This window comes from Actinia tenebrosa, unplaced genomic scaffold (genome assembly GCF_029948245.1).
Source record: "Actinia tenebrosa isolate PJP-AT-01 unplaced genomic scaffold, QUT_ActTen_1.0 PGA_scaffold6__47_contigs__length_16458017, whole genome shotgun sequence".
Lineage (NCBI taxonomy): Eukaryota > Metazoa > Cnidaria > Anthozoa > Actiniaria > Actiniidae > Actinia > Actinia tenebrosa.
This window is the reverse complement of record NW_028292583.1, coordinates 14,798,413-14,825,066: the sequence shown is the minus strand read 5'-3', so window position 1 is coordinate 14,825,066 and position 26,654 is coordinate 14,798,413. Positions and strand designations below refer to the sequence as shown.

The following is a 26,654-nucleotide window of genomic DNA, read 5'->3' as shown; positions in this document are numbered from 1 at the left end:
TAGACATCATTCACCATCATTCACCATCATTGACCTTCATTGACCATCATTGACCATCATTAGACATCATTCACCGTCATTCACCAGTCATTCACCATCATTCACCATCATTCACCATCATTGACCATCATTAGACATCATTGACCATCATTCACCATCATTAGACATCAGTAGACATCATTAGACATCATTCACCGTCATTAGACATCATTCACCATCATTCACCATCATTAGACATCATTCACCATCATTAGACATCATTGACCATCATTCACCATCATTCACCATCATTCACCATCATTCACCATCATTAGACATAATTCACCGACATTTGACCATGATTGACCATGATTGACATTCATTCGCCATCATTCACCATCAGTCACCATCATTAGACATCATTCACCGTCATTCACCATCATTAGACATCATTCACCATCATTCACCATCATTCACCATCATTCACCATCATTCACCATCATTCACCATCATTCACCATCATTAGACATCATTGACCATCATTAGACATCATTGACCATCATTGACCATCATTGACCATCATTGACCATCATTGACCATCATTGACCATCATTAGACATCATTGACCATCATTCATTACCATTGACCATCATTCACCATTCATCATTCGCGATCGTTTACGATGATTAAAAACACAACAACACTTTACAACAGGGGCCAAACAAAACAAGAGAAACAAACAAAAGAGTGGATGGGAAAATGTTTGAACAGTTCGGGATATACACCTACTTGCAAAAACGTTGTCATACGAAAATAGAACATTAGTGATTTAGTGTGATAGGAATTATATTAAAAAACAAAAGACCACTGAAGCTGAACTTTTTCTTTTGTCTTTTAACGTATTCCTTTCTCACTAAATCACTAATGTTCTAATATCGTATGACAACGTTCTTGCAAGTAGGTGTAGATATATCCCTGATAAACAGAAAAGCCGCGATAACTGTATCCCCTCCCCTCCCGTACCCATGAAACTTAATTTTTCGCGCGTTAGCACCAGAATCCGATGCAATATTTAAAAGATGGACGTTATCCTAACAGTAAGCCAGATAAAGTGTTCTACGGCGATTTTTACGCCTATTAGTAAAAATGCTTGATACGATCGTGAGAAAAGCGCTTTATGTTACTCATATGTGAATAACTCAAAGAAAAAGCCCAGTGATCCAAGAAACGAGCCATAAGCCCACACTTGTGGAAGTCCATGAGACAAGGCAACTCCATTGAAACTTTTTGTAGTGTCCTCAGCTGTGTGTACAAAATCCAGAAGTCACATCAACAATATCTACTGTACATGCCACCTTACAGCCCTGGTGAGGACATCAGTGGACGACTGTATCTCCTGTGTGAGATCATCAGATTGACCTGAGAGTTTGGCAGGCACACCAGAACACTTCGCCAGAGAGGGGCTTATGTAACGCAGGTCAGCTATGAAGTAGCGTGGGCATTAGCTTCAGTTTTACAGCCATCTGCTTATTAGATAAGCCTAATAAGCTTATGCTTCAACATGGTCAATGATGGTCAGTGATGTCTAATGATGGTGAATGATGGTGAATGATGGTGAATGATGGTGAATGATGTCTAATGATGGTGAATGATGGTGAATGATGGTGAATGATAGTGAATGATGGTGAATGATGTTTAATGATGGTGAATGATGGTGAATGATGGTCAAGGATGGTCAATGGTGTCTAATGATGGTGAATGACGGTGAATGATGTCTAATGATGGTCAATGATGGTGAATGATGGTGAATGATGGTGAATGATGTCTAATGATGTCTAATGATGGTGAATGATGGTGAATGATGTCTAATGATGGTCAATGATGGTCAATGATGGTCAATGATGGTCAATGATGGTCAATGATGGTCATTGATGTCTAATGATGTCTAATGATGGTCAATGATGGTCAATGATGGTCAATGATGGTGAATGATGTCTAATGACGGTGAATGATGGTGAATGATGTCTAATGATGGTCAATGATGGTCAATGATGGTGAATGACGGTGAATGATGTCTAATGACGGTAAATGATGGTGAATGATGTCTAATGACGGTGAATGATGTCTAATGATGTCTAATGATGGTCAATGATGTCTAATGATGGTCAATGATGTCTAATGATGGTCAATGATGTCTAATGATGGTCAATGATGGTGAATGATGTCTAATGATGGTCAATGATGTCTAATGATGGTGAATGATGGTGAATGATGGTGAATGATGGTGAATGATGTCTAATGATGGTGAATGATGGTGAATGATGTCTAATGATGGTGAATGATGTCTAATGATGGTGAATGAAGGTGAATGATGGTGAATGATAGTGAATGATAGTGAATGATGGTGAATGATGTTTAATGATGTTTAATGATGGTGAATGATGGTGAATAATGGTCAATGATGGTCAATGGTGTCTAATGATGGTGAATGACGGTGAATGATGTCTAATGATGGTGAATGATGGTGAATGATGGTGAATGATGTCTAATGATGTCTAATGATGGTGAATGATGGTGAATGATGTCTAATGATGGTCAATGATGGTCAATGATGGTCAATGATGTCTAATGATGTCTAATGATGGTCAATGATGGTCAATGATGGTCAATGATGGTCAATGATGGTCAATGATGTCTAATGACGGTGAATGATGGTGAATGATGTCTAATGATGGTCAATGATGGTCAATGATGGTCAATGATGTGTAATGACGGTGAATGATGGTGAATGATGTCTAATGACGGTGAATGATGTCTAATGATGTCTAATGATGGTCAATGATGTCTAATGATGGTGAATGATGTCTAATGATGGTCAATGATGGTCAATGATGTCTAATGATGGTCAATGATGTCTAATGATGTCTAATGATGGTGAATGATGGTGAATGATGGTGAATGATGGTGAATGATGGTGAATGATGTCTAATGATGGTGAATGACGGTGAATGATGTCTAATGATGGTGAATGATGGTGAATGATGGTGAATGATGGTGAATGATGTCTAATGATGTCTAATGATGGTGAATGATGGTGAATGATGTCTAATGATGGTGAATGATGTCTAATGATGGTGACTGATGGTGACTGATGGTGAATGATGGTCCATGATGGTGAATGATGATGAATGATGGTCAATGATGTCTAATGATGGTCAATGATGGTCAATGATGGTCAATGATGGTCAATGATGGTCAATGATGGTCAATGATGTCTAATGATGTCTAATGATGTCTAATGATGGTCAATGATGGTCAATGATGGTCAATGATGGTCAATGATGGTGAATGATGGTGAATGATGTCTAATGATGGTCAATGATGGTCAATGATGGTCAATGATGGTCAATGATGTGTAATGACGGTGAATGATGGTGAATGATGGTGAATGAAGGTGAATGATGTCTAATGATGGTCAATGATGGTGAATGACGGTGAATGATGTCTAATGACGGTGAATGATGGTGAATGATGTCTAATGATGGTGAATGACGGTGAATGATGGTGAATGAGGGTGAATGATGGTGAATGACGGTGAATGATGTCTAATGATGGTGAATGACGGTGAATGATGGTGAATGATGGTGAATGATGTCTAATGACGGTGAATGATGTCTAATGATTGTGAATGATGTCTAATGATGGTGAATGATGGTGAATGATGGTGAATGATGGTGAATGATGTCTAATGATGGTGAATGACGGTGAATGATGTCTAATGATGGTGAATGATGGTGAATGATGGTGAATGATGTCTAATGACGGTGAATGATGTCTAATGATGGTGACTGATGGTGAATGATGGTGAATGATGGTCCATGATGGTGAATGATGGCGAATGAATGTCAATCATGGACAATCATGGTCAAAGATAGTGAGATGTCTTATGACGGTGACTGACAGGAATGAAGGGGAATGGTGGCGAATGATGGGGAATGACACCCAATGACAGCAAATGATGCCAAATCACATAAATACAAGAAAAATATATAGTCCGAATTGGCAGTTTGGTGTATATAGAACATGAACGTATTACCGAATAACAGATGTAGAGGATAAGGTTTTAGCGTTTTATGTCGTTTAAAAGCGATGGCTCAGTGAAAAATGGGGAATAACTGGAATTCTGCTGTACTTATAAGTCTTCTATGTAAGTACAGAACTATTTTTTTCTGTGTCTTTCATTGCAGTTGTAGTCGTAATGATATTTTGAAATGGGAAGGCCTCGCTCAAATAATGTGTTATCAATTTTTGGTTTGTCCACCTCGGTTTTTATCGCTTTGAATAGTGCATGAATCATATCAATAAAATACGATATCTTGACATAAAGTATGCGAATTCATGCAGAAAGGTTACACCATATATATCATATTTGTAAATGGTATTTAACAATAACAATACTGTAAAATGATTGATTGAAATACTGAAGACTCAGCGTCCTTGATAATTTATGACGACCCCATAAACAGGATGTAGATTTTTGCCAAATCGAACATTTTTTAAATCTTTAAATGTAAGAATTGACAATGTTTTACTGTAAGATACAGAAATAAGATTATTTCTAACTTATGACTTAATCGCATTTTTATACATACAGCAAGTGTCTCACTCACAATAGCATCAAATATTGCAGGTCAGTGCGTATAAACTAACACTATTTTGGTATATTTAGCATAATGGACCATTGACTCATAGGCCATGATGGCGAGAGGACTAATTGTTTTAGCTATATCCAGCTAGTTGGTCAAATACTTAGATGCAAACAGGTCTTGAATTAAAGTTAAATTCATTCTTTTGGCTTTCAAAGCAGGCACTTAGTAGGCTTTAACTTATAGCCTACTAGTAGTTCATCCAATCAGAATGAAGCATTGATGATAGACTGAAGTTGGATTTGACTAATAGACATTATACACTGAATACAAATATGACGAACAATTTGAATAACTATTGTTCTGGACTGATTAGCCTCTGTAAAACACTGTGAAAACACTTAATTATGTTTCCATGTGAAAACGTAGGCTTAGGTCAGTCCAGAACAATAATTATAATTTCAAATTGATCACCATACTTCAATTCAGTGTATACATAAAATTATTATTTAGCCACAAATGTAAATTTTCTTGCTTTCTGATTGATTGAGACACGACATGGTAGCCAGCCAATCAGTGTGCATGTTTTATTTCAAAATTAATGCTGATTTTATATATTAGGATGTAATGACACTGAGATTTCAATCACCATGCACAATGCAACATCATCTGGGAATCTCTCAAGCCCTAAGTATCCAGACTGGTTCCCAGGAAACGCTTCATGCGTCTGGATTCTCACCTGCCCACCAGGAAGACTAATCAAACTTTACTTGAATGAAGTAATATTCAATAACTCCAGCAAAAAACACTTGTACCTTGAAATCCGTGATGGTGTGAAAGCTTCTAGTCCACTCATCTTGAACATTACTGCTGAAGAGTCCAAACTAAAAGAAAATAATTTTGCGCCTATTATTTATTCATCTGGACAAAAGTTGTCTCTTCATTTGAAAAAAGGATTAAGAGAAGCTAATGGTAGTGTGCGTTTTCGTATTTCTTACAACTCCACAAAACCAGGTAATTTGAATAATCATAACATTTTGAAAAGACTTTTCAAAAATCATTTACACATATCCAAAATATACTCTGCAATAAATATGAAACTACAGTAACATCATTCGTAATGCCCCCTTATATTAGTCTGTGTAATACAATAAGTATTTCTTCTTGTAAAGTTTGATATAATTCTCTAATGTGATGAACTATATATCTTTTACTGTCACTAATGTATTGTCTTACATTGAAGTTACAATAATCCTTGCGTTAACATTTTATATTCTTTCCAAACATCTCTATCAATCCCTAAGGATTGGTGTTTACAAGTATATTTAACAAATAAAAGACCTTTTTCCATGCTTTGTTCAGTAATAAAGCACGCAGGAAGTGACGTAAGCATGAAAGAAGTGTAAGGAGAAGCACAAGCTGTAGGTGAATGTTTCTCACACTTCTTGAGTGCTTACAGCGCTTCCTAACTGAGTGTTTTATTACTGTACGGAGCAGGGAAAAAGCTGTTTTATTTATTTGATTATTTAATAGTTGGTAGTTTATGACTGTTGCATTACTATTAAAACTTACAATATAGCTTATGTTTTTCTTTCACTTAGGCAAATCCTGTTCAGCCAAAAACACTGATGACGAGAATAACAACATACTCTTGACAACTCCATTCCTGTTGACCACGGGAGCAGACTTGCCCTCTGAAGTGGATTGCACTTGGAAAATAACACCAAGTATATTGGGTATCCTAATGAACATCACCCTGAACATAAACAAGAATCTTTTGTGTAGAACAGGGAATGTTTCTATCTTTGATGGACCTTATGGCCCAGCTAGTAAGCTGAAACATAGTCTTTGCCAAGAATCGGGAGGAGTATCATTATTTACCTCTGATGTTGGTTTGTCTTTTCAATTGAAGTCTTCAAATTTCAGCTCTTTTCTTCAAATTCAAGCAACTGGTAAGTTTTTTGAAGTAAATTCTGTAACATAACAAACATTAAGAGGAGTTGTAATCAGTGATATGGAGGGACTGAAGTCATTATTTCAATGACATAATTATAGCAAGAGTAACAGAGCTGGAAGGGTTAGCACACGCCTTTTGTGCCAAGTTATGTTGACATCTTGGCTATGTTGGTGGCTTTTCAAATGAAAGTTTTCTTCTTGAAATACTTGTTTGTTAATACCAATTATATGTCTATGAGAAGTCTTTCAATTTGCAGCTGCATAAGTTTCTTCATATACTGTGAGGATATGCAAGGATAAGATCAATTTGATACATTACAACCGCAGTACAAATATACTGTATTTACTTAAATAAGCCCCTCCCCTGAATAAGTGCTTCCCCTGAATAAGTGCCCCTTTGGGCAAAAAATAACAATAAGCGCATCCCCCCGAACAAGTGCCTCCCACATTAAGGGGGCACTTAACATAAGTGTTTCTTCTCGTCATAGTATACTAATACCATACTAATACTATAGTATACTAATTTTTGTTCAGAGGATGATTGCATTGAGGAGACAAATTCTAGATACATGACAAAAAATTTCCATAAAGGATTACAACCCTTGTCAAGGACTCGATGCCAGAGGAAATTCAGCAATCCTTCAGGTCCTTTGTATATTCAATTCTTCTACTTTCAATTACCTGATGGATGTGAGAATAACAGTGTACAATTGTTCGAATTCCATAAACATTCCAACAAATCGACACTGAGGGCCAAATTCTGTCCACCATTGGAATGGTGGCCTGACATTATCATCTACAGTGGACAAGCATTAATCAAGGTCCAAACAGAAGCTTCTAGTAAAATTAACTTCAAGTATGGATTCTTTACTTATATTCATCCAAGTCTTCGTCTCCCTAGTATTCCGTATTGCTCACAGTATAATAGTCCAGAAGAAAATGCAAACCTTATACTCACTGCTCGTAAAGATTACATTAGTTCACCAGGCATGAAATATTCCTATCCCCCTGGGATGTTTTGCAAATGGATAATTTTACCTTACAACATAACTGAGAAAGAACAGATAAGGATTAAGTTTGACAAATTCGATTTCTCCAAGGGATATGACAAGGATTGTAATCAAGATCATATTCAGGTAGGTATCTGTTGATGTATTTCTTTAATCAGAGACATTGGGACCCAATTTTATAGATATAGTTGGTGGGTAATGGTAAATACTCCTATCCTCTGTCAGTTACCTATTGAAATGCTCGGTATAAACCTCCTCAGCTCTGGCATAATGTTGTCCCATTTCAGACCATGTGTCATTCCCTTGAGAATAATATTCTTTGTTTGAGTTGTATCCATATTCATGAGTCTTCTCATGTGCAACCGAGTGCAAACCTTAAACAAAGAAATGATACTCTAGGGAATGTGGTCTGAAATGGGAAAACATTACCCCAAGCCGAAGAGGTCTATTGGGTGACCTAGCTGTATAAGGCACTATATCTATACAGAATGCATAATGTTATTTTCACAGTAGCTACTGAAGAACATTGATAACATGAATAATAACAACAATAATAATAACAATGATACTAATAATAAGGCAAAAATACATTTAGATATGCCACTGCAGCAAATAATTTGTTTGTTTGTTTCTTATAAGCTTGACTTTGGTAATGGAAGAGTACAGAGATACTGCAAGGCAACTGGTGATCCACGGATCATTTATTCAGGGGATGCAAAGAGCTTGAATGTAACATTTGTATCCACACCCCTGTACACTGCAAATCGGGGCTTCTTGATCACATATGATGTAGTTCTGATTGGTAAGTAAAAACGTTTTTTTGGAAAACATGATAGCACATTTTCTTCTTTTTTCTTGGGGGACTCACAATCATAAAAAAAGACAAATTTCCTGCCATCTGCCAATTCTGGTGTCTTGTGATATTGGCAAACTTTTTATTTCTGTTAATTGGATCTGAAACCCAACCTATGAAACTACATGGGAAATATTCTATTTGTATAAGATTCCAGGTGGTTGGACATTTGATGCAGGTTGCAATGGGTGTGTTTGGGTGTAATGGGGTGTTTGGGTGTAATGGGGTGTTTGGTGTAATGGGGTGTTTGGGTGTAATGGGGTGTTTGGGTGTAAGGGTTGTGTTTGGTTGTAAAAGGTGTGTTGAGTGTAAGGGGTGTTTTTGTTTGACAGGGGTATGTTTGGGTGTATGTGGTGTGTTTGGGTGTAAGGGATGTGTTTGGTTGTAAAAGGTGTGTTGGGTGTTAGGGGTGTGTTTGCTTGATAGGGGTGTGTTTAGGACTAAGGGATGTGTTTGGGTGCATTTGGGTGACCGGGGTTTTTTTTGTTTGGGTGTATGGGATGTGTTTAAGTGTTAGGGGTGCATTTGGGTGAAAAAAGTTTGTTTGATTGACAAGGGTGTGTTTGCTTGTAAGGGGTTTTGGTGTTAGGGGTGCGTTTGCTCACAAGGGAGGTGTTTGGGTTTAATGTTTTTTTACTTCAGGTTAGTGTGATTCCCTCAAGAACAAGACTCTTTGTTTGCATGAGTTGTACCCACATACAAAGCCTGAAAAGGAAATACAACGTACAAGGAATTAGGTCTAGTCTAAAGCCCTATAAAACAATTTTTATATTTTCTAGTTCCTGCACCCCCTCTTCGTCAATTTTTCTCGTGGACTGTCATTGGTGTTCTGATTGGAGCGGGCTGCCTTCTTATCGCATGTATTGCATTCGGCATTTATCGATGGAAAAGGAAAAAACAACACGATAAGGTCATGCAACGAATCACAAACGAAAGGGATGAGCAAGAAGACACCCTCCCAGATGAAGTGGCGACGGCCACGCCCACACATCAGGGCCCCCCTCCCCCATACACAGGGATAGGCGAAGAATCCTATCTGATGCAGCAACCTAAAGAAGACCAACCCTATCCGTGGTTTAGCCCTGGTACGACTGTCATGGAACACAGCCCACGCGAAAGAAGACCTGGACCCGAAATGGAATCGGAAGTGTAACAATGTAAATCGATGTTTCAATCAAAACCAAAAACTACTGTCAATATGTCGGCTCCATCCGCCATGCTTGAAAGTCTCGTTTCACAAGAGCAACTAGAATATAACCGAGCGACTCTAAAGCAAGCTTGCGGCTCAATCCGAAAGCTTTCATCTAATAAATTGAAAACTTTACAGTTACACAGATTACAAACTGTGTGATGGTCTGGTTATGGCTGTGGGCTGGCGACAAGTTTCTGCAAATCAAAATACAAATGACATTATTGCATACTGGTTTAATATCGTGTTATTTAAAGCATAGTGTTGTGTAAAGTGTATACAGTTTGCAGGAAAAATATTATATATAAAGGTCTTTAAAGCGGTTTTTAAACACTACATAGGTACATTATATGGGTAGGAACTTGTAGATAAATTGAATCACCGTAAAAACTGTGTGAAACTGACGTTTCGGACGTTAGTCCTTCGCCGGAGTAAGTGTTAGGCCCGGAGGGGGGTACTCCGCCAGGATTTGGGTAGGTGTGTTCCGCTGGGATTCTGAAAGGGGTACCAAATTTGAGTTTTTTTGGTTATGACAAAAAAACTCAAATTTTCTAGACCCTGTTTATGACAAAAGATATAATTAATTGCACTGAGTTCCTGTTTCAATTATCATGCCAGCTCGCGTATCTCTTTTTGAAGACCATAGTAACCAGTTTCGGTCAATACGAAATTAGAAACCCTGAATATGACAGGAAACTCAGGGAAGAACTTGGAACTTGAGTGAAATTGCATACCCTGTTTATGATAAGAAGCTTGAAAAACCATACCCTGTTCAGCGGATCATTCCCGTATAGTCCATATATGGGAGTACCCCCCTCCCCCCCGGGTGTTAGGGCTAAAGATTCTGTGTGAAGTGAAGGACTAGCGTCCAAAACGTCAGCTTCACAAAGCTTTTTACGGTGATCCAATTTATCTACAAGTTCCTGCTGTTTTATTCAGAAACACCGACGCAGTCCACGCTAGTACTCTACTAGTTATCACCACTCATTATATGGCTAGGTTAGTTTAGGAAAGTTATTTTATTTTATCGATTTTTTAACAATCTTAATCCCCCAGAGAAAACGCATAGCGCAGTAGAAACATGAATGTTATATTTTTTACCAAATAGAAAATAGAAACTTTTTACCTCATGCATAAATATTTATTGTCAATTTTCTTAATTATTGGGTTGCCTGTGGCAGCCAATAAGGACAGTGTCTGTATTCGTACCTATATTATAGTACTAAAAATATTGAATCCACTAAATTAAAGTCCCGATTTTGAGGATATAAAGTTGACACGCTGGAAATGATAGTAAAAGTCCATGAAAATATTCATCGCGTAATATTTGGAAAACGCTCTCATACATTTATTTCATATTGCAATATGTTGGGAGCCTTGATGAATACTACCGTCGTGAGCTCGCGACGGTGGGCGAATGGAGGTCACGTACCTCGTCCCAGTCCTAAATTAACTCACGTCTGTAGTCGGCGTATCTTAAAGTCACTAGTTTCGATTGGTGCAAGTCGCTTTGAAAGTTTAGTTTTCGAGAAAATAATAAGCGGTAAACGATTTCTATGATGTCATCATTACGTCAAAATCCTTTCGTGACATTGTGTGAAAAGAGCTTGCTCATTGAATTATTCAAGACGAAGTTGTAGCCTTTTCAATGCGGCTAGGTGTGGTAGACCAAAACTAATTAAATATATCAGTGTTTCCAGAAACGCTTTAAGAGTTCTCTGTCGGGGTTTACGAGGAAAAAACTAAAGTGTCGCTTGGTAAATATTTATTGGGTAAGTAGATTCGACGTGAACAACTTCCCAGTACAGTTTGTGCTTTTATGGGTTGTTTAGAATACGTTTCGATCTGAGTTGGCAATCAAACCTCCATGAAATATTACAGTATATTTCATCTCCTCTCCCTCATCATTTTGTCTCATTCTCCCGCAAATTTCAGCCGCTTAAGGTGGAACCAAACTTTGAGCGAACTTTGGACAATTTTATTCTCGCTCCCTTCGCAAAACTAGTGCGTCAATTTAACTGGATTTTTCATATAATGTGCTTGGATTATCGTAGATTCTAACAATGATTTTGAAAAATGTTTTCTCCAAAATTTGGATAGGAAAGGCTGTAAAATTTCACTACCATCTAGATAAAGCTCTGGTCTATTGATGTAGGAAGTTTAAAGAAAAAACTTGGAGCCGTTTTCAAGAAAACGGCGAAAACACGATTTTTAGCAAAACTCTCATTTTTACAACGACAATTAGGTTTACAACGACAATTAGTAAAAAAAAAACATTTATTCGATGAGTTTTTAAGAATTGATGCTGATTTTTCGTAAGGCTCATCTGCAATACTATAGGAAAAAGACATGTGAAAACTTTAAGGCAATCCATTCAATGGTAATGTTTCTACAGCGCGATGTTTCATATGCTTCAAATTTTGGATCGAATTTTCAAGTGCCGTCATAACTTTTTTCTGCCCAAGACTTTCCATCCAAATTTATACAGACTGCAATAGTACTAGATGATAAGATTCTGAAAATTTCAGAAAAATCGTACCTCGTAGGATGAGGAGAAAAAAGCCAAAAACTAAAAATAACACTGTTTGATTTTCGGCCGTAATAGGCTTAACATTTAAAAAATCTTAAAATAAAATACACTGTTAGAATCTAGGATCATCCAAATACATTATAAGAAAAATCCAGTTAAATTGACGCACTAGTTTTGCGAAGGGAGCGAGAATAAAATTATCCAAAATTCGCTCTCAATTAGTTTGGTTCCACCTTAATGGGCCCCATCGGGGAACAGAACTAGAATATCATTTATCCATATATTATAAACTAATTATGATTTTTACGGCTATAGTTGTGAGAAAATATATTTCGTATTGTGGTGGAGTCGCGTAGCGACGGAGCCCAATACGAGAATATATCTTCTGCGAACGCCGTCAATATTTTGTGGTATTGCCGTCTCAAAATCGTAATCCGTTTTGTATTGCGATTCCTGCAATTTTTTGGTTTTTTTTTTTTTTTTTTTTTTTTTTCATGATGTGCAATTTTGATGATGAAACAATAAATTCTCCCAACGTAAAAATTCCTGTTTCTTTAACAATCATCGATCACGCAAGCACTTTTTTCACTTAAGTCGTTTTGAACGGAAAAAAAATCATTCAAGCAAACTTGAAATCAAATTCTTTACATTTTGTGCGTTCTTCATCAAACTCACTCAAAATTCAAGTTTACCACTGGAAAAAAAGGAGGGAAGCTATTGTTAAACAAAAGATAAGTTTTTCTCGATAAAAAAATGTTCGTTTCAAAATATTTATCCAAATTTCAAAAGCGAGTGAATTTCAAAAACGGTTTACAATTGTATTGAGCAAAAAGGCTGTAATATCTTCAACTTACTTAAGCAGTTACTTTACGAAGATGCTTTTGGCAATTTCAAGTGCTCAGTTGGTCTTTTTAAGTCTTTTTTTACGCCTTTTTACGGTAAAGTCGTTCTTCAAAAAAAATTTTTTGAGCCGTTGCTCTTTTTTTTTTTCGCAAGAAGCGGCGAGAAAATGACATGTCTATCTTGTGGTTGGTTCATATCAGATGATGTGCAAAATCGTGCAATTTAGAGCTTAAAATCGTGCAATTTAGAGCTCAAAATCGTGCAATTTAGGCTGAAATCACTGCTGCAGGGAACCAATCAATTTGCAGGATTTGCTTGTGATTTCAAAATGGATGTAATAATTAACCGCGAGATGAGAGCAACCCACATCAGGACTGATGAATCCACATCAGGCTATAGTCCATCAAAATTTCAAAAAGCCGATTTTCATTAGCTTAACGGTAAACCAGGTTGAAATACTGTTAATCACTGACCCAAGACGGGGTTGCTCACCATTTAAACTAATTCATCCGGTTGGAAATTAATTCGCTAATGGTAAGAAAAGAGCGGGAAACTTTGACTTTCGAAAAATGGTACGCGCGTCTTCCGGAAGAACTAAAAAGAGCGGGAAAAGTGGGTTACCTCAATTATAAGACCGAGTTTTCCGGAACTTTCCGAATTGACTGACACATACCATTTGTTTTCCAACCGGAATTCAATCCAATTCCGTTATCACTTTCTTTTTATTTTCTCTTCCTGAAAAAATTTTTTTCGAAGAGAGCTTAAACGTTATCATGGGTTGGTTATTATGTATGATTTTATTTTTATTTTTCTTAGTTCTAGACTCTTGTCGAGACAATGTTCTTGTCTTGGAGCTATTTTGGGGTCATTGTGCTCTTAACCTGTCTGTATCAAATTGCACTATCTGGTAAGTACAGGCACTCCGCGCTACCATTTACATATCATATTTCAACAAGACCAGTCCAGTTTCAACATTCTGGCTCGCATAAAAAAAACTATTTACTTAATGTTTCTTTTTATATGGTTTTGGTTTTGATTTACTCTGTTTGAAGTCTCTATATATTTCTGGCTTTTATGACTGATTGGTTGATTAGGACATTGTTATATTTCCTTTATAGATCATCATTCAACAATGGTCGCAAAAAGAGACGCCTCGTGTGGAGCAGGACTCAGTAATTAATTACTACCATTAATTGAAATATGAATTTAAAAATTGGGACTTAGCAGTGTCTTTGTTTTTTTTTCTCCCTCCACAATAATCAACCTCTAAATTCTAATTTGTTCTATCGGCTGCCTTATCAATTGGGTTACAACACCTTTTAATCATTAAGCCGTCCACCCAGAAGTGGTAAATGCATTAGATTTAGATTTAGGATCTTCTTAGAGGAAAACCGTGACAAACCTTGTAGTATAGAAGAGGAAGAACAAGCAACACAACTGGCTTTGTCCCATAATTCCCCGATGCTGCCCTCGTACTATTTTTTGTCAGTGTAACTACCAATTCTAATCCCCCCTTTTTTTCAGCCTGTGGTCCCGACTGCCAGGCTCTTTGTGTTGCAATGCACAATTACTATCGAAAACTGCACGATGCACCTCCCTTGTCGTGTGATCCAGAACTGGCCAAGTCAGCCCAAGAATGGACCGACGAACAAGCACGAGCAGGCAACATGCACCATTCAGAATGGACGGATAAGTTTACTGAGAGCATCTCATGGAAAGGTTGGGGATGGGAAGGGATGGAGAAGATGGAAGGAGCCATCCCAGGTGCCATAAGGGGCTGGTACTCTGAGATCAAAAATGATTATAACTATGCTACAGGGAAAGGGAATGGTCAGGCTGTTGGTCACTTCATGGCTGTAGTATGGAAAGGAGAGACCAAAATAGGCTGTGGGTTGAACATCAAGGAAGGCGATGGGACATACGTGACAGCTCATTATGCACCTGCCTCGCATGTTAATGTGAATTTTGAACTGGTTCCAAAAAATGTCTTACCGCGTAAAGACCCAGGTAGGGACACACGCTAAAAACTTTCCTAATTATTCAATTCGTTTGTTTAAGGCCGAATCCTTTTTATGAAATTTAATATTTTTTCTCATATTGTGAACTCAGATCCAAAATGTGATATCCGTTCATCGGAACGTAAAGATTGCAACGCAGACCTGAAGGCCCCATTCGTGACCCCTGAGGAATGCCTTAGCGCTGGCTGTTGCTACGATGATATGTTCATGTCCGAACCAAGTGTAAATTTCTACGGAGCAGAAGGCAGAAATTGGTGCTTCGTTCGTAAAGGAGGTGAGTCAATATATGCAATAAAAAAGTTAATATTCTGACAAACCATCAAGCTCAAGGACAGACCTAAGGTTTCAGTTCTCACGACAGTCACTTGCTTTGTGTTTTCCTAGGAGCACCCTCTCCCACTAAAGCACCAGGTGCCCAAACTACAAAAGCAACAGGTAAACCATACAGATTTTTTTGTCGATTGGATGTTTTTGCCTTGAACACCCTTACCTTTAATGATATTAGGGGATACCCTTGCCACCTTTTTCGGTTTAATTTTTTTTTTTTTTTTTAAATTGCATTTGCAGGTGCTCCTGGTGTTACTGAGTCCCCTAGAGGTGGTCAAACAACAGGTGATACTATATTGTGTTTTGCCACAAACGTCCTTCATGGATGTACATTCTAATTAACGGCATGTTCTTTCATATCAATAGCCACATTTCTTAGTTTACTTCATATAAATTGTATTTTCAGGTGCTCCTGGTGTTACTGAGTCCCCTTGAGGCAAACAAACAGAATGTTAACTTTAAAGTGCTACTACGACGAAAATCTCTCAAACTTGGATTCAGCTGAAACCTCCTAAGAATACTCTTTATAGGTCCAATAATCACTGTATGAAGTGTTTTCTCGATATTCAGGACGAAAGTATGATATTTTTACGATTATTTTTTGGAGTCTGTGACATCATACACTCAACATCGAAAATCGCTCCATACATTTCTTTGTAGTTTATGATCAAAATATCAGTAGTAAAGGGAGAAAGAAATACCCAAACACCCCAAAATATAAATTATAGTCACAAGTAATGTGAAATAAGCACATTAGCCACCCTTTGGGCTTCATAGGAATAAAATAAATTAAGGATCTATATACAAAGAAATATATGTAGCAATGTTTGATGTTGAGTGTATGACGTCACAGACTCCAAAAAATAATCGTAAAAATATCATACTTTCGTACTGAATATCGAGAAAACACTTCATACAGTGATTATTGGACCTTTAAAGAGTATTCTTAGGAAGTTTCAGCTGAATCCAAGTTTGAGCGATTTTCGTCGTAGTAGCACTTTAACCTTTTATCAATTTTTTAATCATTAAGTAACTCGATCCTTTAGTCAATCATAGTCAATAACACGTGTTCTTGTAAGTACAGTATTAAGTTTGCTACTCGACGCCTACTAGGTATTTCCAACATTTCGAATCAATATTCCACCCTTCAACTAGCCATTCTACCTACTTACCTTATAATGACTTAGCTTAGAATAGTACCTTTATTTTTTACTTTTTTATGTTTCTAAAATGATTCACAATTTGTATCCATTGTACGCTAGAGCAATGAATGATTTGTAAGATCGATCAACCAAATTTAGGAATTAATTTAGGACAAATCGTTGTTTAGTACGTTACAGCATCGAATATAGCCAACTCGAGCCAGTTTTATAATCGTGTTGTGTTAACTATAATTCAATCTCCAATAAATCTACAGCAATACAATCTGAGCTACGTTCGAATGGTGTATTTTTTCTCGACTATCGACAGAGCTATAAATAGCCTCAACCTGTGGTCGTAGACTACACAAGTATATGATTTTACATGGCTCAGTTTTACTTTTTTAGTGAGCGAAGACGAATACTGTTACAATGCAGACCCGGTCATTATTATTTCTTACTAATAATGATTATCTACCTTATTTTATTATGTCATTTCCACCTCAAACCTATTTTTAGAGGCTTCTGGTGTAACTGAAGCCCCCGGGACCTAAAATACAGGTACATTAGTTTTTCATTTATACAGTTTATGCGGGAAGATAGGGTTGACATTCGGGTATTTCATAAAATGGTTAATGAAGGTTTTGTAGCATGTTGCATGCCATAACCAAAATCAGTGCACTATGAGCGATACCAGTGCAATACTCAAAAGATCACAACTATATGGAATTTCCCCAAACTTTGCTGCATGTTGCCTGCACGTTTTCCCGGCATATTTTCCTCTGTGCTGACATTATTTGTACATATAATCCACAGTACATTACAAAGCTTGGTATGCAGTATGCAGCGTGCAAAAAAACAACAACAAAAAACAAAAAAAAAAAAAAAACAATCGGCAAACCTTTGTTGAGATGCTTGTATATATCCTTGATTATCTTGATGCCACATTTTGTAAACCAATACAATAACGGCTGAAATATCGGGCTAAAGAACGATCTAAATGACGGCAAATGGAAATGGGTCAACGGTGAATCCTTGACGATATCGTACTGGGCTCCTAACGAACCTGATGATGATGGGAAGTACGCCATGATGTCTGGCACGCACAAGGAGGGGTCCCCTGGGGCTTTTACAGCAACGGATGGTAAAAGCAAATATGGCATCATATGTGAATATAAGTCAGGTAACGCTGAGATATTGTTTTTACTATTAAATCGAAAAGGAAAAAAGGCTAAAAAACTGCGCAACAAAAGAGAGTTTTCTCGGAGCTTTAAGTGATTTACTTTCACTTTATTTTCTTGCCTAAAATATGATGATATAAAATGACGACATCACCTTAACAATTCCTCTTCTGCACGTTACGTCGTCGCAGCCATGTTAGTGATGTTCAACAATAGATTTGTTTATACCACCAACATGGCCGTCATTTCCGGTTGTTATTTGGATCTTGGGAATAGATGCAAACCATCACTATGGTTACGCCATTATCGGCTATAAGTAGAAGCATGACATCATAATTAACATTGCTGATTATCACGTCATAATAACTGTATTCATAACATATCATTATACATTTTACTAAGTATCTCAATTCTGATTGGTCGAGAGCCCTCAGCCAATCCTTGATATCATGTGAACTCGACATGATAAATGCATTATCTGTAGGTTTTCCTACAGATAATACATTTATCATGTCAAGTTCATTCAAGCTCACGCTGTGGTAGCTTTGTTTTTATTTATTATGTGTATTTATTTCCACAATTTGTACAAAAACAATTATTTAAGGAATCCTTAACTTATTTTCATATATTTTATGAAGAATTTTTAAAAAATTTAACTAGACTAGCTAGCGGACTTCAAGTCCATCAGTGAGAATCAGACGTCCCTTGCCTTTGATCAGCAACGTTGTTTCAGGGTTCGATCAGTAAGTAGGCTTTGGCCACATACATGCACGACAGCGGTTACTTGCAAGAGCAGTTCGGATTTACAATCAAGTGAAATTCCAAGCGGAGTCTTTTTCTCAGTAGGAACTTTAAGATACGCCGACTACGGACTGTAAAATGTCGCTTAATATCCCTAAAAGAAAAGCATGAGTTCGACACGGAAAAGAAGATACAGCACACTAACAGTTGTTCTAATCGAATGGAATTCTCATACTACTTTTGAAGATTGACAAGATCTTCGAAAAACCAGGACCTATTGTTTCGCTTTATTAAGGGGATATTAAAATCGTGCAATTTAGGCTGAAATCACTGCTGCATGGAACCAATCAGATTGCAGGATTTGCTTGTGATTTCAAAATGGATGTAATAACTAACCGCGAGATGAGAGCAACCCACATCAGGACTGATGAATCCACATCAGGCTATGGTCCATCCAAATTTCAAAAAGGTTATTTCGTTAGGTAAGCTTAACGGTAAACCAGGTTTGAGTACTGTTAATCACTGACCCAAGGCGGATCCGGTAGTCCTCACAGTTAATACATTAGACAACCTGTTGTCGTATGTTCTTGCCGACTTAACTGCTTTCATGAGGTGATGTACATTGACACTTAAAACCTTTTTTCCCCACTTATTAACAATAACAAACCTTTTTTTTTCTTTTCAGTTTAAATTTTGTAAGGTAAGAATTCTTCGAAATAGAAGTACTCATTTCAGAACATCATTTGGCAAGTTAGTATGGCTGAACCTCATTAATACAACTATTTTGGCAGTTCCGTTATGACTTTATTTTTATTTTTTCTTCCTGAAAAATATCTTTAAAAAAAATTAGAGAGCTTAAAAGCTTTGCTGGGTTGGCTATTATGTATGATTTTATTTTTATTTTTCTTAGTTCTAGACTCTTGTCGAGACAATGTTCTTGTCTCGGAGCTATTTTGGGGTCATTGTGCTCTTAACCTGTCTTTATCAAATTGCACTATCTGGTAAGTACAGGCACTCACTACCATTTACGTCCAGTTTCAACATTCTGGCTGGCATAAAAAAAACTATTTACTTAATGTTTCTTTTTATATGGTTTTGGTTTTGATTTACTCTGTTTGAAGTCTCTATATATTTCTGGCTTTTATGACTGATTGGTTGATTAGGACATTGTTATATTTCCTTTATAGATCATCATTCAACAATGGTCGCAAAAAGAGACGCCTCGTGTGGAGCAGGACTCAGTAATTAATTATTACCATTATCAAGGCCACGTTAATTGATATATGAATTAGAAAATTGGGACTTAGCAGTGGCTTTGTTTTTTGTATTTTTTTGTTTTTGTTTTTGTTTTTGTTTTTTTTTTTTTCTCCCTCCACAATAATCAACCTCTAAATTCTAATTCGTTCTATCGGCTGCCTTATCAATTGGGTTACAACACCTTTTAATCATTAAGCCGTCCACCCAGAAGTGGTAAATGCATTAGATTTAGATTTAGGATCTTCTTAGAGGAAAACCGTGGCAAATCTTGTAGTATAGAAGAGGAAGAACAAGCAACACAACTGGCTTTTTCCCACAATTCCCCGATGCTGCCCTCGTACTATTTTTTGTCAGTGTAACTACCAATTCTAATCCCCCCTTTTTTTCAGCCTGTGGTCCCGACTGCCAGGCTCTTTGTGTTGCAATGCACAATTACTATCGAAAACTGCACGATGCACCTCCCATGTCGTGTGATCCAGAACTGGCCAAGTCAGCCCAAGAATGGACCGACGAACAAGCACGAGCAGGCAACATGCACCATTCAGAATGGACAGATAAGTTTACTGAAAGCATCTCATGGAAAGGTTGGGGATGGGAAGGGATGGAGAAGATGGAAGGAGCCATCCCAGGTGCCGCAAGGGGCTGGTACTCTGAGATCAAAAATGATTATAACTATGCTACAGGGAAAGGGAATGGTCAGGCTGTTGGTCACTTCATGGCTGTAGTATGGAAAGGAGAGACCAAAATAGGCTGTGGTTTGAACATCAAGGAAGGCGATGGAACGTACGTGACAGCTCATTATGCACCTGCCTCGCATGCTAATGTGGATTATTTTGAACTGGCTCCAAAAAATGTCTTACCGCGTAAAGACCCAGGTAGGGACACACGCTAAAAACTTTCCTAATTATTCAATTCATTTGTTTAAGGCCGAATCCTTTTTTCTGAAATTCAATATTTTTTCTCATATTGTTATCTCAGATCCAGAATGTGATATCCGTTCATCGGAACGTGAAGATTGCAACGCAGACCTGAAGGCCCCATTCGTGACCCCTGAGGAATGCCTCAGCGCTGGCTGTTGCTACGATGACATGTTCATGTCCGAACCAAGTGTAAATTTCTACGGAGCAGAAGGCAGAAATTGGTGCTTCGTTCGTAAAGGAGGTGAGTCAATATATGCAATACAAAAGTTAACATTCTGATAAATCATCAAGCTCAAGGACAGACCTAAGGTTTCAGTTCTCACGACAGTCACTTGTTGTGTTTTCCTAGGAGCACCCTCTCCCACTAAAGCACCAGGTGCCCAAACTACAAAAGCAACAGGTAAACCATTCAGATTTTTTTGTCGATTGGATGTTTTTGCCTTGAACAACCTTACTGTTACCTTTAATGATGTTAGGGGATACCCTTGCACCCCTTTTTCAGTGTAATTTCATATATATTTTTTTAATTGCACTTGCAGGTGCTCCTGGTGTTACTGAGGCCCCTGGAGGTGGTCAAACAACAGGTGATACTATATTGTGTTTTGCCTCAAACGTCCTTAATGGATGTCGGATGAAATGTACGGCAAATGTCTTCATATCAATAGCCACATTTCTTAGTTTACTAATTGTATTTTCAGGAGCCCCTGGTGTTACTGAGTCCCCTGGAGGCACACAAACAGGTATATGATTTTACTCTTTTTTGCTCTTTTTACTTTTTTAGTGAGCGAAGACGAATACTATATTACAATGCAGACCCGGTCATTATTATTTCTTACTAGCAGTGATTATCTACCTTATACTTATATTTCATTTCCAACTCAAACCTATTTTTAGAGGCTCCTGGTGTAACTGAAGCCCCCGGGACCAAAACAACAGGTACATTAGTTTTTCATATATAGATACACTTTATGTAAGGAAGATGGGGTTGATATTCGGGTATTTCAAAAACAAAAAGGTTAATGAAGCATGTTACATGCCATGCCCAAAATGTACTACGAGCAATACCAGTGCAATACCCAAAGGTCACAACTATATGGAATTTTCCCAAACTTTGCTGCATGTTGTCTGCACCTTTTCCCGGCATATTTTCCTCTGTGCTGACATTATTTACATATTATCTACAATACATTTATAAAGCTTGGTATGCAGCATGCAGCGTGCCAAAAAAAATATATCATCAAACATTTGTTGAGATACTTCGTATATATCCTTGATAATCTTGATGCCACATTCTTGTCTTCACTACGTATAGGTGCTCCTGGTGTGACTGAAGCTCCTGGAGCCAAACCAACAGGTACACGATTAGTCTTTCGTAGATACACATTTCATACACTTATTTCAACAAAGTTAGTCACCAAAAACCTAGAAAGCTGAGATCACTGAGCATCATGGAAAACTTTTCATATCGAAAAAGCATAAATATACAAAGCCTTATTAATACAAACTGCAGCTCGATGATGCTCAGAATAGGTGAGACTGTAACCGGTAAAAGATTCGTAAGTCCTTAAACAGTTATCAAGCGATTGAACGTGTAAAATGAATCTACCCATAATCCTTGTCGGCCTCAGCTTTATAGCTTTTCAGATGACTAACTTTATTGAAATAAGTGTATATGAAGGGGGGAAAAGTTAGTATATTATATTTACGTATAAAAATAATTTTAATTACCTTAGATAGAGCGTTTTAACTCAGTGCTTAGAGAGTTAACTGACAATAGAGATGTCAGCCATATTGGTGTATCTAACAAAAGAAACTAATGACAAAGTTACTAGTATTGTCAAAGATACACCAACGTCATGTCAAACCGTCTATTAGTACGACATAAGTTCACAATGAGTATAGTTGCCCCGGATAGGGATCAATTATTTTCTGATATATGAAATATTGCTGTGCTTTCAGCCGTGACAGCTGCCCCGGGTGGCGGCCAAACAGAAGAATGGATGAACGTTGGAAGCTGTGGGCAAGGACTCAGTGAGTATGAAACCTTGGCTATCTTTACAACAACAACACAACTATTGTTGCAGTTACTCAGCAATTCAAAATGTCTCTCTGCTAGTTTTGGGTTTAAAGATAAGAACAGTTGCACCCATTTTCATAATTGCGCGGCCAAAACAGCTAAAAGGGTACTGTACTTCTGCTAGGGTTCGTGCTACGCCTTAAACTCCTTGAAAACTCCTTGAATTTTTGCTTGGATCATTACTTGTATGATTCTGAAATAGATCTAGTCAGAAAGATCGAAAAATCTGAAAGGCGGCCATGTGCAACCATTGTAAAACCTTGGCGTAGTTACCTGAACATACTCCTTGAATTTTAAGTGAATACCTCGGCACGAACCCTGTTCTGCTTTAAATCGCTAAAAACCAAACTTCTGGAGTTATGAATAGTTGACTTGGTCGCGTTATAATTATTTATATGGATATAAAAAAACGTTCACATAGACCAAACAGGAGTAGCTTGGAAAGGCCATGACAGAAATACCTGTTAAATGTACTAGGACTTATTTTTAATTGTTTTTTAATATTTTCAGCCTGTGGCCCAGACTGTCAGCTTCTATGCCTCAAATTACACAATTACTATCGAAAACTACACGACGCTCCGCCCATGTCGTGTGATCCAGAACTGGCCAAGTCAGCCCAAGAATGGACCGACGAACAAGCACGAGCAGGCAACATGCACCATTCAGAATGGACGGATAAGTTTACTGAGAGCATCTCATGGAAAGGTTGGGGATGGGAAGGGATGGAGAAGATGGAAGGAGCCATCCCAGGTGCCGCAAGGGGCTGGTACTCTGAGATCAAAAATGACTATGACTATGCTACAGGGAAAGGGAATGGTCAGGCTGTTGGTCACTTCATGGCTGTAGTATGGAAAGGAGAGACCAAACTGGGCTGTGGGTTGAACATCAAGGAAGGCGATGGAACGTACGTGACAGCTCATTATGCACCTGCCTCGCATGCTAATGTGGATTATTTTGAACTGGCTCCAAAAAATGTCTTACCGCGTAAAGACCCAGGTAGGGACACATCCTATTTGTTCACATGCGATATTAAATGGATTAGTATTCTGGGACCGGGGACTTGATGGAAAGGTACTGATGAGTAGTCTAGCACTATCGAAAGAGAAAATGTAAGAAATATAGTTAGACAGCCGTAACGACGTTCGACCTCCTAAAATTGAACTCATTTCTCATTTTGGTCGCTTTAGAACCAGAATGTGATATCCGTTCATCGGAACGTGAAGATTGCAACGCAGACCTGAAGGCCCCATTCGTGACCCCTGAGGAATGCCTGAACGCTGGCTGTTGCTATGACGATATGTTCATGTCTGAACCAGGCGTTGACTTTTTTGGAGCAGAAGGCAGAAAATGGTGCTTCGTTCCCAAAGGAGGTACGTTTTTGTCCTTTCCTTCTTTACGTCCATAAGTTTGTTACTGTGTAACACTTACGTTACTGTCACTGTCACGGTAGTGGAATTCACGACATCTTTTGAACCAATCCGACTACGAGCGAGATTACTTTTCATCCAATCAAATATTCCGACAAAACACTTATTGGGTCACGACACGACACGTCTTTTTCGGGATATTTACGAAATATCCTTTTCGTCCGTCGATAATAAATACTTGTTTTTCATAATTTCGTAATTTGAATTTTTGTTTCGTTAACAGGAGTTCGTCCCCCTCCTACCAAAGGTCCTGGTGCTGCAACAACGGGTAAAACAGTAGTTCATAAAAATAGTCAGTATTTCATTTCTTTGACGATATCAATTTCTATAACGACAGATTTGATAATTACTTGATTCGTCATTTATTCTGTGTTGTAATGGTGTAACAAATTAATGGCCGTTTTCTTTACTCAGGCACTCCTGGTGTGACAGAAGCCCCAGGCGGTAAAACAACAGGTAAAGCATATCTCACATAAACGTTTGAAAGGGGGCTAGTACGTTTTAGTACAATGTCTTTATTTTATCAATACCCTGAAACAACCTCTGGACTCGGCCTAAAATGTTGGAGGGAAACGTTGAAGGGAAACGTCGCGTGACAGACATTAAGAACGTTTGCGTACTAGGAGGCTAAAGGGATACCTGACATGTGACATGGTTTTATTGAATTAACTGTGTAGGAGCCGTGCCACCTTCTGAAGGACAGTTTACAGGGAAAAACACCTGCTACATGCTGAGGCTGATCGGTACTTCATGGAAAGGAGGACAAGAAGTATGTGCTGGATACGACAGTGGTGACCTCGTTTCCATAGAAACAGAGGGTGAATTTAAATACATTAAGAGTCTAATACACTTGGCGTACAACCAATACAATAACGGCTGGTATATCGGGCTAAAGAAGGATCTAAATGACGGCAAATGGAAATGGGTCAACGGTGAACCCTTGGCGATATCGTACTGGGCTCCTAACGAACCTGCTGATGATGGGAAGTACGCCATGATGTCTGGCACGCCCAAGGAGGGATCCCCTGGGGCTTTTACAGCAACGGATGGTGAAAGCAAATATGGCATCATATGTGAATATAAGTCAGGTAACGCTGAGATATTGTTTTTACTATTAAATCGAAAAGGAAAAAATGGCTAAAAAACTGCGCAACAAAAGAGAGTTTTCTCGGAGCTTTAAGTGATTTACTTTCACTTTATTTTCTTGCTTAAAATTTGATGATATAAAATAACAACATCACCTTAACAATTCCTCTTCTGCACGTTACGTCATCGCAGCCATGTTTGAGGCATTATTTTGATATGTTTTGACTTAGCATCCGCTAGTTGCCCCCCAGTCAACCGCTTGTTTGCCCCCCAGTCAACTCCAAAAAGTCACGTGATTGATAGTAAGCAATAGATGCAAACCATCACTATGCTTACGCCAATAGTGGCTTCTCGATAATATTTGACATTGCTGATTATAATATCACGTCACAATAACTGTAGTCATAACATATTTGATAACATCATAAGACTATAATTATGTCATCTTGATGATGAATGCTACGTCGTCAAAATTGCAACTTTATAAACACAGCTAAAAAAATTTAAATCAAAGCAATAATTATATTTTCTTATAAACAACTAATAAACATATATTATCATGATTTTCGCAGATGGTTCTTGTCCGACAGCATCACTGGCTCGATGATCAGAAAACAAACACATATGTATCACGAGTAATCTATCTGCATGGACAAGATTCCAGCTTTGCTTGCATGTTTAGCATATAATTACATTGTCCCGTTGAAGACGCGGGAAAGTAAAACAATAAATACACAAATAACAATCAATATTTTTTCACCAAACTGCTAAATAGCTTCACCATAGCTTAATTATTTAAAAACTATAAAATATTAATAATACTAATTAAACTGAACTATTATAATTTAACTGAAGAAAAAAGTAAACAATTAGCATAAAAAATCCAAAATTGAGCTATCCTTGACTTAATAAAAGATTAAACGGTTGATGAATAAGCCTGAAGCGAGATGACGTTTTACCCCCGTCTCTATACCATAATAGTTGTAAAAAATCTTTCATATTAAAATTTTTGATTCCTTAGAGAATACAGGAACAATAGTCATAATTAAAGAACAAAAGCAGTGTGAAAAGGATTATGGTCTAGAGACGGGGGTAAAACGTCATCTCGCTTCAGGCTTATATGACTCTAAATTCTGATGGGAATTACTTATTTAAGGGTTGCGTAGCGCTTTTCACCTTCTATCTTGGATTCCAAGCTTCGGCATGACGTGTGAGTAGAGCTTGTTAGGTCTCTTTCTTGATTTGAGGGTTTTCAGTGGCGATCTGTGTTCTCCCCATTTTCCTCCTTCCTGTCGCAAAACCTAACTAGACTAGCTAGCGGACTCCAATAGCGCAGCACAGCCGTGACGTCATAAAAACGAAGACAAAGGCGAAATTCGGACAAACAAACTTACAAGTTTACTTTCGGCAGATAATTTTCACAGCCGATCGCAGTTGATCTTAGTTTACATGAGTTATTATTGTAACTTTAAGTA

General features: G+C 37.8%; 2 protein-coding genes across 3 annotated transcripts; both read left to right on the top strand.

The window, feature by feature from the left end:
• Positions 1–3,935: 3,935 nt before the first annotated feature.
• On the top strand, positions 3,936–10,771 carry LOC116307842 (cubilin). 2 transcript variants are annotated; one of them, XM_031718159.2, is made up of 7 exons: positions 3,936–4,186; positions 4,634–4,669; positions 5,247–5,639; positions 6,227–6,577; positions 7,116–7,717; positions 8,231–8,393; positions 9,224–10,771. In XM_031718159.2, the coding sequence occupies exons 1-7, from the start codon at positions 4,144–4,146 to the stop codon at positions 9,595–9,597; spliced, it is 1,962 nt and encodes a 653-aa protein (XP_031574019.1). In that variant the 5' UTR covers positions 3,936–4,143; the 3' UTR covers positions 9,598–10,771. The 2 variants fall into 2 exon arrangements, with proteins under 2 accessions (XP_031574019.1, XP_031574020.1); XM_031718160.2 differs by lacking the exon at positions 4,634–4,669.
• A 246-nt stretch (positions 10,772–11,017) lies between these two features.
• On the top strand, positions 11,018–25,975 carry LOC116307843 (uncharacterized). Its single transcript, XM_089039420.1, has 24 exons — positions 11,018–11,405; positions 13,823–13,913; positions 14,125–14,178; positions 14,531–15,013; positions 15,116–15,298; positions 15,409–15,459; positions 15,592–15,665; positions 19,098–19,112; positions 19,329–19,413; positions 19,600–19,653; positions 20,059–20,544; positions 20,648–20,830; positions 20,939–20,989; positions 21,129–21,173; positions 21,288–21,329; positions 21,484–21,525; positions 21,902–21,943; positions 22,549–22,620; positions 23,177–23,662; positions 23,854–24,036; positions 24,317–24,361; positions 24,508–24,549; positions 24,771–25,181; positions 25,752–25,975. Exons 2-24 carry the CDS (start codon positions 13,844–13,846, stop codon positions 25,784–25,786), a joined length of 3,234 nt encoding a protein of 1,077 aa, XP_088895546.1. The 5' UTR covers positions 11,018–11,405; positions 13,823–13,843; the 3' UTR covers positions 25,787–25,975.
• The last annotated feature ends 679 nt before the right edge of the window (positions 25,976–26,654 follow it).